Here is a 12,343-nt window from a genome sequence, read left to right on the forward strand (position 1 = left end):
ATCTTCTTTTAACACATCTAATGATATCATGACAACAGATATTTTAAATATCTGTTGGAATAATCATTGTGTTATACTGTTTCTTAACTATCACTGGAGGATGATATTGTGAAGTTATGGACTGCCTTAGTCAAATATATATATATATATATATATACTCGTATGTGTGTGTATATATATATATATATAAATAAATAATTTTTTTTCATTTTACAAAAGAAAACTAGTATTTTATCACATAATTTTGTGATTTTTTTTATGGTGGTGATTTTTTTATAATGCAATGGATTTATATATTTACTGAATATATTTTGCAAAGTTTGTCAGAAAGACATTCCTTTATTATTTAGATATTTCAAACCACATTATAAACAAAGTTTTCAGGTAGTGAACAATCTATCAAATGGTGATAGGGTTGGACCTGCAACATAAAATAAAATATACATTTATATTTTGTTTCTGGTTATTATTATTATTTTTGGAGGTTTCATAATGAAACTTTTAAAAAAGATAGTATTTTAATAAATTACCTACCGAGAAAGAGCTTCACACAATTTATTTAAAATAATTCTTTTTCCTTTACGGAAATAGTATTATTCTGTTCTGTCAAGTTTTTAAATAATACTAATTAAAAATTAAAAAAATAAAATTTATATCTCCATTTAACGAGTGTTTAAATATGTGCTCAGATCATTTTCAGTAATGCCTTCTAAATTGTTATTTATTTTGTTTATTTAGTATCTTTATACATTTCATTTATTGCTGTTTCATAATATATTCATAAGTTTAATTGAGTATTTTATGGTGCCATCTCAATTGAGATTTTACCATATTTTCCTTTGAACTGTCTGGCAAAAGAAGTTCTTTTTCTGCTAAAGTAGTTCTTTTTTATATCGTATTATTATTATCTTTTACGACAGCACAGGATCACTTTAGTCAATCCATTATTCAAGTCTCTTCGATGGAACTGTTTGGGCCTTGCAGTCCTCCCAGTGCTTTTTCATACATTCCGATCTTAGTGCCCTTTGTACTGTTGAAAATGTTCATGTTGTGAGTTTTTCTTGTGAGTGTTTTTGTTTATGATTTTCTTCTTTAATTTTATTTTATCTGTGATGTCTTCTGGTAAGGCCAATTTCCTTCAGATCCTCTCTTATTTCACTGATTTATCTGTATCCTGTGTAGATGTTTTTAGAGTTGAGATTGTTCTGTACTAGCTGTTTCAGGAGTCTTGTAACTTGCCTCCTCGAGATATGTCCTAAGAATCCTAGTCTCCTCTTACACATGGAATCAGTTACAGGTTCTAACTCTGTTGTACACAATCCACCACTGCCTGTCTTTCTGGTACTTTTTATTCATGCAGATTCTTTCAATTCTTCTTACGATTTTCTGGAGTCTGTTAGTCTTTGATTATTCATTTAAGTGGAGAGTATCTGCTGCATAAGTGGCTTCTGGTTTTGTAACTGTGTTTTAGTGTCTTATTTTTGCATTTATTGATACACAATATTATTATAAGTGTACCAGGTTAATTTTTTATGTCTATGGAGTTTTTTTTTATACCTACATAGTAGCAATTAAATTTATGACTTGACTTTTATATCTATTATTATGTATTGATTGGAATAAAATATTTATTTATATTATATACATTAGAGCATAGGTTATCCAGTTTACTTTGTACTATTTCACAAACAGAGAAATAGGTTGAAACAGAGAAATTAGCTGGATTTTTTATTTCCTAGCTAATATTGCATACAGTGTAACGGTATTAAAAGAAAAACTATATTAATTGAATTTAAAAAAAATCACTCTTTTTTTTAAACTATGCCTTAAAGAAAATTTGAGAAAAATAGTTTTTCACAAAAAACTAACTTTATATATTAGAATTACAAAAAAAAAAATAATGTTATGTTTCTAAGCCCAAAATAGCAAGTTTTATAAGGGTTTTATGTATGGGTTTTATGTATTATATAAGGATTTTTTTTATGTATATTGTATTTTATATATTGTATGTTGCCCTATTTGAAGCTTAATAACTGAACTCCGTAAACCAATTTTCTTCAAATTTGATAAAAAAATGCTGCCATCCTCAGAGAAATTTTTATATTAATTTTTGAAAAAATTGGAAAAAAGTGGGGGTGTTTTGACCAAAATAAAATGTATAAATTTTATTTGAGCATTTTCTCAAAAACATTTTCATACAAAAGTTGAAGCTTTTTTATCAGATAACAAATTCCCATATTTTTTTTCTTTTTAATATTCATCTTACACACAAAAATGATGAAATCTTTATTCTTTTTTCACTATTTCTTGCTTCATAAGAGGAGTTAATGGGAAATTTTTCCATGAATATCTTCTATGTTAATTGGCCTTTAAATAACTATAAAAATTTTTCTACCATTCCATTCCTGTAGCTGTGGGTATGAAAAATCATTTTTGGAATTTTTTTTAAAATTTAAAAGCTCTATGTATAATACACATTCCATTTAAAATGTAAAATTTATTGATATTTCATTATTCTCAAATGTCTAGTATATTGACAAATTACACATTTTAAACACAATGGGTATTATACGTTGAGCTCTTAAACTTTTAAATTATTCAAACAAAATTTTTTGTAGTCATAGATTATAGGAATGGAGTGGGAGAAAATTTTTATAGACATTTGAAAGCACATTGATGTAGAAAATATGCATGTAAAAATCGCCATTAACTTCTTCTTTGAGGTAAGAAATAGCTAAAAAAGAAAAGAAAATCTCAATTATTTTTTTGGGGTGGGGATGAATATAAAAAAATATTGGGCAATTTGTTGTCCTGATAAAAAAGGCTTTTCAACTTTTGTAAGAAACCCTTTTTTTTTAAATACTTTAGTACTTCTTTTTTTCAATTTTTGCTAAAATTTAATATAATAAATTCCCCTGAAGACAGCACTTCCTACCAGGAGTCAAGAGTTTACGGAGTCCAGAGTTATTAATCTTTAAATAGGACATCGTACATTATTATTATGTAAGTACATAAAAATTCACTTATAAAAACGGTTATTTTGGGTTTAGGGGTAACATTAAAATTATTTTTTTTTTGCAATTTACTATAAAAAGTTAGATTTTTTCTGATGAGAAATTATTTTTTTTTTTAATTTCCTATTGAAGCACAATTTAAAAAAAGAATGATTTTTTTAATTTATTACTACGGTAGTTTAGTTACAATAAATTAATTAACTAACAATTTGATATAATTTTTGTGCATTTGAAGTGCAGGAGGTAGGCTATTTTTTAGAACTAATAACCTTCTTCTTTTCCACATGTATGAGGCATGAAGCCTGTTACATCATCCATTTAAAAATTATTTGGTGCTTCATTCTTCTAAAATTTCTTTTTCCTCTTAGAGAATACGCTTTGATTAATTGACGCTTTGATTTAATTTTTTTTTATAATTTTGGAATTTATTCATTATTCATTCTTTCAATGTGTCAAGCTATTGTTTTCTGTGCCTATCAACTTTACTATTTAGTGAAAAAATATGAAAATCTTAATCTATGTGGATGTTTTTCCTTCTACCTAGTCTAGTACATCTTTAACTAATCATTAAAAAAATATTATTTCTATAATTTTGAAGTAATTGTTTGTATGTAGAAGTCATTGTCCATGTTTCACTTCCATATAAACAACTTGGCAATGAAATTATGTGGTAAAATTTTAAGAGTCTTTCTCACATTACTGTTTTCTTTTGTGCTCTTTTCACAGTTCCTTTCATTTAATTAAATCGTTCAATCTTATTAGTAATATCAAATTTCCTATGAAATGAGATGTTACTGTGAAAAAGTTGAAACCTAGACAAGTTACCGCCAAGACTTGTTCAACTGGCTGATTGTGAATGATCATCTTGGATGTAGTGGGCAATATTCCTTTAAAAGCTATAACATAGTTTTTCTGGATGCTTGTACTCATGTTTTTTCTGAAACTGTTATTTCTGCCCCTTCACATTTCACCATCTTCTTCAACTACAGGCTTCGGCTTTGTACCAACTTGTAGTAGTGTAAAACTCTTTTGTTTAAAAAAAATCAATTTTCAGTTGATGTTTTTGAATGGACATTTGAATACTCCCTCTATGAATCATAAGACCTTGCCGTTGGTGAGGGGGCTTGAGTGTTCAGTGATACAGAGTAGCTGGACCGAAGGTGCAACCATATTGGAGAGGTATCTGTTGAGAGCCAGACCAAGGAATGATTCCTGAAAGAGGGCAGCAGCTCTTTCAGCAGTTGTTAAAGGCGTAGGTCAGGACGACTTAAACGCCCATATCAACATCACTCAGTCCTCTGAGTACTGCACAGCTGAAAGCAATGGAAAACTACAGCTGCTTTTTTTTTTCCAAGAAAATGTAGCTGTCTGCATTTTCATATAGCAATGATTTTCATATAACACCTTCCTTGGTAAATTATTCTGGAGGTAAACTAGTCCCCCGTTCAGATCTCTGGGTGGGGACTACTAAGGAAGGGGTCACCAGAACATTAAAAAATATCATTCTACAAATCGAAGCGTGCAATGTTAGAAATTTAAAAAAAGTTGGTAGGTTAGAAAATTTAAAGAGGGAAATGGATATGATAAATGTAGATGTAGTAGGAATTAGTAAGGTTCGATGGGAAGAGGAAAATGACTTTTGGTCAGGTGATTTAAGAATTATTAACTGAGCTTCAAATAATGGGCAGGCAGGAGTAGGTTTTGTAATGAACAAGAAGATAGGGAAGAGAGTAGTGTAATTCAAAATGCATAGCGATAGAATCATTGTAATAAGGATAAAATCAAAACCTAAACCGACAACGATTGTTAACGTCTATATGCCTACAAGCGCCCATGATGATGATGAGGTAGAGTGTTTATATGAAGAAATTGACAAAGCAAATAAACACATAAAAGGAGATGAAAATTTAATAATAGTTGGAGATTGGAATGCAAGGAAGGAAATACAGTGGGTGAATACAAGCTGGGCAAAAGAAATGAAAGAGGGAACTGACTTAGAGTTTTGCACGAAGTATAATTTAGTAATTGCCAACATCCAGTTTAAAAATCATAATAGAAGAATATACACATGGAAAAAGCCACGTGATACTGCAAGGTATCAGATAGATTATATCATGGTTACGCAAAGATTTAGAAATCAACTTGTTGACTGCAAAACTTACCCTGGGGAGCAGACATTGATAGCGACCATAATTTAGTAATAATGAAATGTAGATTGGGGTTTAAAAGCCTAAAGAAAAGATGTCAAATGAATCGGTGGAATTTAGAGAAGCTTGAGGAAGAGGAGGTAAAGAAGATTTTTGAGAAGAACATCGCAAGAGGTCTGAGTAAAAAAGATAAGTTAGAAAATGTAGAAGAAGAATGGGAGAATGCTTTTAAAAGAAATTCTTAAATCAGCAGAAGCGAGCTTAGGTGGAACAAAGAGAACTGGTAGAAAACTTTGGGTTTCAGACAATATATTGCAGCTGATGGATGAACGTAGAAAATATAAGAATGCTAGTGATGAAGAAAGTAAAAGGAACTATCTATAATTAAGAAATACTATAAACAGGAAGTGCAAACTAGCGAAAGAAGAGTGGATTAAAGAAAAGTGTTCAGAAGTGGAAAGAGAAATGAACATTGGTAAAATAGACAGAGCATAGATGAAAATTAAGGAAAATTTTGGGATACATAAATTAAAATCCAATAATGTGTTAAATAAAGATGGTACACCGATTTATAATATGAAAGGTAAAGTCGATAGGTAGGTGGAATATATTGAAGAGTTGTATGGAGGAAATGAATTAGGAAATGGTGTTATAGAGGAAGAAGAGGAAGTTGAAGAAGATGAAATGGGAGAAACAATACTGAGATCTGAATTTAAGAGAGCATTAAAAGATTGAATGGCAGAAAAGCTTCTGGAATAGACAGAATACCTGTAGAATTACTGTGCAGTACAGGTGAGGAAGCAATTGATAGATTTAACACCCTGGTGTGTAATATTTATGGAAAAGGGAAAGTTCCGTCAGACTTAAAAAAAAAGTGTTATAGTCATGATACCAAAGAAAGCAGGAGCAGTTAATTGTGAAGAATACAGAACAATTAGCTTAACTAGTCATGTACCAAAAATTTTAACTAGAATTCTGTACAGAAGAATTGAAAGGAGAGTGGAAGAAGTGTTAGAAGAAGACCAATTTGGTTTCAGGGACGAGGGAAGCAATTTTAGGCCTCATATTAATAGTAGAAGGAAGATTAAAGAAAAACAAATCAACATACTTGGCATTTATAGACTTAGAAAGGGCATTTGATAACGTAGACTGGAATAGAATGTTCAGCATTTTAAAAAAAATAGGGTTCAAATACAGAGATAGAAGAACAACTGCTAACATTTGCAGGAACCAAACAGCAACAGTAATAATTGAAGAACATAAGAAAGAAGCCATAATAAGAAAAAGACTCCGACAAGGATGTTCCCTATCACCGTTACGTTTTAATCTTTACATAGAACTAGCAATTAATGATGTTAAAGAACAATTTAGATTCAGAGTAACAGCACAAGGTGAAAAGATAAAGATGCTTGCTATGATTTGTTGATGATATAGTAATTCTAGTTGAGAGTAAAAAGGATTTAGAAGAAACAATGAAAGGCATGGATGAAGTCCTAGGCAAGAACAACCGCATGAAAATAAACAAAACGAAAGTGATGAAATGTAGAAATATCAAAGATATTCATTCACTGAATATGAAAATAGGAGGAGAAAAGATTATGGAGGTAGAAGAATTTTGTTATTTAGGAAGTAGAATTACTAATGATGGACAAAGCAGGAGCAACATAAAATGCCGAATAGCACAGGCGAAACGAGCCTTCAGTCAGAAATATAATTTGTTTACATCAAAAATTAATTTAAATGTCAGGAAAAGATTTTTAAAGTATATGTTTGGAGTGTCACTTTATATGGAAGTGAAACTTGGACCATTGGAGTATCTGAGAAGAAAAGATTAGAAGCTTTTGAAATGCAGTGCTATAGGAGAATGTTAAAAATCAAATGGGTGGATAAAGTGACAAATGAAGAGGTGTTGCGGCAAATAAATGAAGAAAGAAGCATTTGGAAAAATATAGTTAAAAGAAGAGACAGACTTGTAGGCCATATATTAAGGCATCCTGGAATAGTCATTTTGATATTGAAGGGACAGGTAGAAGGAAAAAATTGTGTAGGCAGGTAACGTTTGGAATATGTAAATCAAATTGTTAGGGATGTAGGGGGTATACTGAAATGAAATGACTAGCACTAGATAAGGTATCCTGGAGAGCCACATCAAACCAGTCAAATGACTGAAGACGAAAAAAAATTTGAATAGTTCAGTATATCTTTGTATATACTGATTTTTCTTTTTAGTTTTAGAGTTAATTTGGACTTTTCTTACTTAATCTATCTCAAGGAATTTTTTTCGCAACTAAAAATGGAACACAATTTTTGTTGGATATTTTCAGAAAAGTACAAATTAACAGCTTCAAAAAAATAACCATTAGTGATAAAAATGTGATATTGTAACATATTGTTCATCTAACTTTAATTTAATACTCTGCTGAATATGCAAATAATCAATCAAGGATATAATTTCTCACAAGTTTATTTTTGTATTGATATCAAAAGAAGTTAGTTCATCTTCTGTCCAACAAGTATTAATAGGCACATTTGAAAAGTACTGTATTTTATTTTATTGTTGCATAAGTGTTCTCCAAAAAATGTAAAAACCTTATATTACCTTAAAAATTCTAATACTACATTAAGAAAATTATAATATCAAATAATTGTTAGAAATTTTACTCTTTCATCTATTTTTCTAAATCTGATTTACATAAAATTTATAATTTAATTCATTAACAGTTTTCAATTTAAAAATTTTTTTTTCTAAGAGGAATTCACCAAAAAATATGAAAAAATAAATGCTAAATAATCTAGGAAATCATCGTGAGAAAAATCAGTTTCGTATTACAAATTAGTGTTTTATATATATATATTATTTATGTACATACCTGTTGGTTGGCATTCATCTAAGATTCTTTTGTACAATTGATCTACATCTGCTTGTTCAAAAGTAGTACCATTCCTTTTTAATTCTTCATTAATCTTTTTTAAAATTGACCATAATTTTGGATCTTTTTGAAGAATGCTCTAGAATTAAAAAAAAAGAATCAAAATCGTTAAGATTTCACAATAGTTATTTTATGTATTTGTATTTGTTCATATTTAAATAAACTTTCAGTTATAATTAAAAGGTGACAAAAAGAGAAAGAACACAGTTTGGAGATTTTAGATCAAAGCTATAAATTCAATGCTGACTGGCACAAAGGGATAATAAAAAAGAAGAGAATTAATGAATAAAAGTAAAACTTTTAGATAAGATCACATAAGTAATATGAAGGCTATTCCAAAACTGATTTCCAGTTAACTGATTAACCCAAAAAAGAGATAGAGTAATAGTTTTTATTATTTTTGTAAGTACCCATTATATATGCCGGTCTCTATGGCACAAGTGGTAGCATCTCAGCCTTTCATCCGGTGGTCTCAGGTTTGAATTCCATTCAGGCATGGCTTTTTCAAACGCATGGCATTTCATCCTCTGAAGCAATACTTAACGGTGGTGCTGGAGGTTAAAAAAAAAGAAAAAGTACCTGCTATTTATGCATATATATTTTTTGTATTATTTCTTCACATAATTGGCACTCACATTCAGGAATTTATCATATCACATTAGCCTTTGTGTAATTTCATCAAAGAACATCTCTGCCAGTCTACCCAACCGTATTATTAATCCATCCCTGATGAGTTGTCTCATGCCTGAGCTCTGATGAGCTCATCTCTGAGCTCTTTGTCAACATTATAGCAGTAATTAGCCACCAGCCTTCAACTTGATTGATGTTTGGTCACCATCTCATTGAAATAGTATTCTCTTGATTTCAGGTCTAGCGAATATGAAGAATGCTAGAAAATTTCCTATTTTAGCTGATAAAATTCATTAATTTTCTGGCGCCATCAGTTGCCATGTAGAAGAATAATTTTCGTGGAAATTCATACGTTTGTTTCAAAGTTATGCCATTTTTTTCATAATAAACTTTTTTTGATATTACTACAGTCTCGGATATATAAATTCTGATAAAAAAATTCCTTACAGTTTCTTTACACCATTGCCATATTTTACAATTACAGTATCTTTTTAAATTTTTTGTTGTATTCTGCCCTGTCTCCGAATCTCTGTCAGTGCTGTTACTCATAAAATTTTTATCTCTTGAAAAATCGAATCGCATCATGAGTATGATAATGCAGTACCTATTGTTTCTTTAATTTTGATCAAAATATATGGTGTGCTACAAGATGATGGATCACAGAGTGCTACTGTAAATGTACTCTGTTGGTATGTCAACCAGTTTATTTTCAACAGCTAGTCAGAAATGTGGCTTATAGGCCACATACTAAGGCATCCTGGAATAGTCGCTTTAATATTGGAAGGACAGGTAGAAGGGAAAAATTGTGTAGGCAGGCCACGTTTGGAGTATGTAAAACAAATTGTTGGGGATGTAGGATGTAGAGGGTATACTGAAATGAAACGACTAGCACTAGATAGGGAATCTTGGAGAGCTGCATCAAACCAGTCAAATGACTGAAGACAAAAAAAAAAAAAAAAAAGTCAGAAATTAGTTTTGGAGTATCTAACACGTTTGGTTAAAAACATTTTTTTATTTATAAAAATTATATCCTTACCTCAACTTTCCTGAAAAACCTAATTCCATCTGGACCTGTTGGAGGTGGAATTGTTCCATTAAAATTTTCTTCAGCAAGTAATTTATTAAGTTCATTAAGTGTATCGATACTTTCTATTGATAGTAAATATCCCCAGCACATAATAAATGTTATAATTTGTAATAAATATACTGATACCTTTAAAAACAAATGAAAATCATTTTAATTAAATATTTAATGATAATTAACTTTCAATTATTGTAATATTGTATTTTTGTAACATGGTATTGTATTTTTTTTTACAATAAAACAAACGAGTATCTTTTTTGGTTTGAACCCTGAAAGCAGCTTTATAATTGTAACTACCAAAATCATTCTATGAAGGACTTTTCAATATGAATAATTACATCCTATTATTTTATCTAAATTTAGTCACCTTCCACCAAGTCTTGTTTTTCAAGTTTCTTCATATTCTTTTTAATGCAATTCTTACCATTATACTATATTTTTGGGGTGAATTTCCTCTACCACAATTCCAATGTAAAATTAACTTTTTTGTAATGGTGATTATGTTTGGTAATTATTTAAATTTCTTTTTTTCAAGTGCATTTATCATTTCTAAAAAAACGTTTATTAAAATATAGAATGTAATTTTGTTTTATAATGGTCTCCTTTCATTAGTCTCATCATAAGACTATAGCTTTAATTGCTAAGCAAAATTAATTAATGTTTGCTTTTAAGTATTAGTTGCTAGCAGTGGTGGCTCGTAGCTAAAATTAGTGGGGGGGTGCTCCAGAAAATTTTTTCTGGGCTTTTTCAAGGTCATGGTTAAACTTTTGTGTAATATAAAATAACTGAAAAAAAATTGTTTCAAATAGAATAGCTGGAAGCAGGATAATAATCTAACTCTACACTTTATCGCATTCAAGAATATTCGGTTTAACTGAATAAATAAACTGTCAATACAGATAATATTTTTTAGTATTATTAAATAATAACTTAATAAAATGTTGACTTAAAAACACTATAGTCCAACAGTGCTTAATTTAAATTTGTAATCCACTTTCACCATAATAACACATTTTTGCTCCATACAACACTCCATGGCACTAATTCTAATTGTAACACAAACTGATGAAAAATGAGAATGTGGAACAATGCCACCAACCTGAAAAATTGACAATGGTGTGCAATTCAAATGTTGCATTCTATATGGACATCATATGTATGATCAGAATTTTTTTTTAGAAATTTTTGGATGTAAGTCAACACAATACTTAAGCTTATAATTTTTTTTTAATAAAATGTTTTATTTTATAGAAAAAAATATTACTCTGTCGGTGAATTTTTAAACAGTACTAATTAAAACAAAATTATATAAAAATACTTGGTTTCTCTACCTCTCTATTTAAGATTTTCATTAAAAAAAAATTGAAATAATTTTTTATTAAAGCTTTCTTCTGAATTATTATTTAGTAATCTTCATATATTTAATTTATGTTATCATCAATAGTAAATATTACACAAAGTGACTTTTTATTTATAAAATTGAACCAAATTTCCTCTAAAAAAAATATTTCAAATATGTCTTAAATGTTTTATTTTAAGATAAGAGCAATTATTGAAAATAATGATATATATATTTTTTTCTTTAATTTTTTTTATATCACTACGGAAGCTTTTGCATGGAATATGAAAATGGAATTTTGTAGTGTATGAAAACTACCATGTCTGATTGGGATTTGAACTTGACACCTGTAGAAGAAAGGCCAAAATGATACCACTATATATATATTTATTATTTATATAAATAGATGTTTTTGTTTAGCATGAGATAAAACAATGCAATGTACTCTACTGTAAAGTATTTCAAACAGACAGAAACAATACTATTACAAAATTCAACTTTGTAATTGTGATAAAAATTTTGAGTAAAAAACTGTTGAGATGGTTGCTAATAATTATAACCAAGTTCAGTTTCAACCAAAAAAATATATTAAATCTGGAAGTGATATTCTCTCAACCGTACTCTTAGTACGTTATATATTCGACGTAATTTGAAATGATTATCCATATGTGTCCATGTTTACATTTATTATAATTATATTGATGCTTGCATAACATTGTAAAATCATTAAGTAAAATAAATAAAAAATAATTTCTTTTTTTAAATTATACTTACATTTTTTGTTTTATTTTTTCCAATATTATGGTTATTAGAATTCAGTTGATATATATAACAAGACATTTTATTTTAATAATAATGATGATTTATTCCTGGAGTTTTTTTTTTTTTTTGATAAGATTAATTTATTTTTTCTTTATTCTACTAATCTCTTCAAATAATCTTTGTTATTTATCAGTTTACTACTGAATAGAAACGTGATAGCAATGCAGATAACCAGCATTATATAAAAAAAAATTATTTGTCATTAACACTTATCTTTCTATCATTAATTATACAGTGTCATTTAATCAGATAGATATATTAATATGAATAATTAAAAATCTAGGCATTCTTTTGTACTTTCAAAGTTTGCTTCAATTTCTTTATTTATTATATTTTTTTCTGTGGTTATTTATTTACTTAATTTCAGTATTTTAATT

General features: G+C 28.8%; 1 protein-coding gene across 1 annotated transcript; it reads right to left on the reverse strand.

Annotated features, from left to right (window-relative positions):
- Nucleotides 1-319: 319 nt before the first annotated feature.
- LOC142330378 (uncharacterized) lies at nucleotides 320-12,115 on the reverse strand. The gene is made up of 4 exons (XM_075375603.1): nucleotides 11,919-12,115; nucleotides 9,758-9,934; nucleotides 8,032-8,170; nucleotides 320-421 (listed from the first exon to the last, which is right to left on the reverse strand). The coding sequence occupies exons 1-4, from the start codon at nucleotides 11,982-11,984 to the stop codon at nucleotides 381-383; spliced, it is 423 nt and encodes a 140-aa protein (XP_075231718.1). The 5' UTR covers nucleotides 11,985-12,115; the 3' UTR covers nucleotides 320-380.
- Between the last annotated feature and the right edge of the window lie 228 nt (nucleotides 12,116-12,343).

This window comes from Lycorma delicatula, chromosome 9, assembly GCF_047948215.1.
Source record: "Lycorma delicatula isolate Av1 chromosome 9, ASM4794821v1, whole genome shotgun sequence".
Lineage (NCBI taxonomy): Eukaryota > Metazoa > Arthropoda > Insecta > Hemiptera > Fulgoridae > Lycorma > Lycorma delicatula.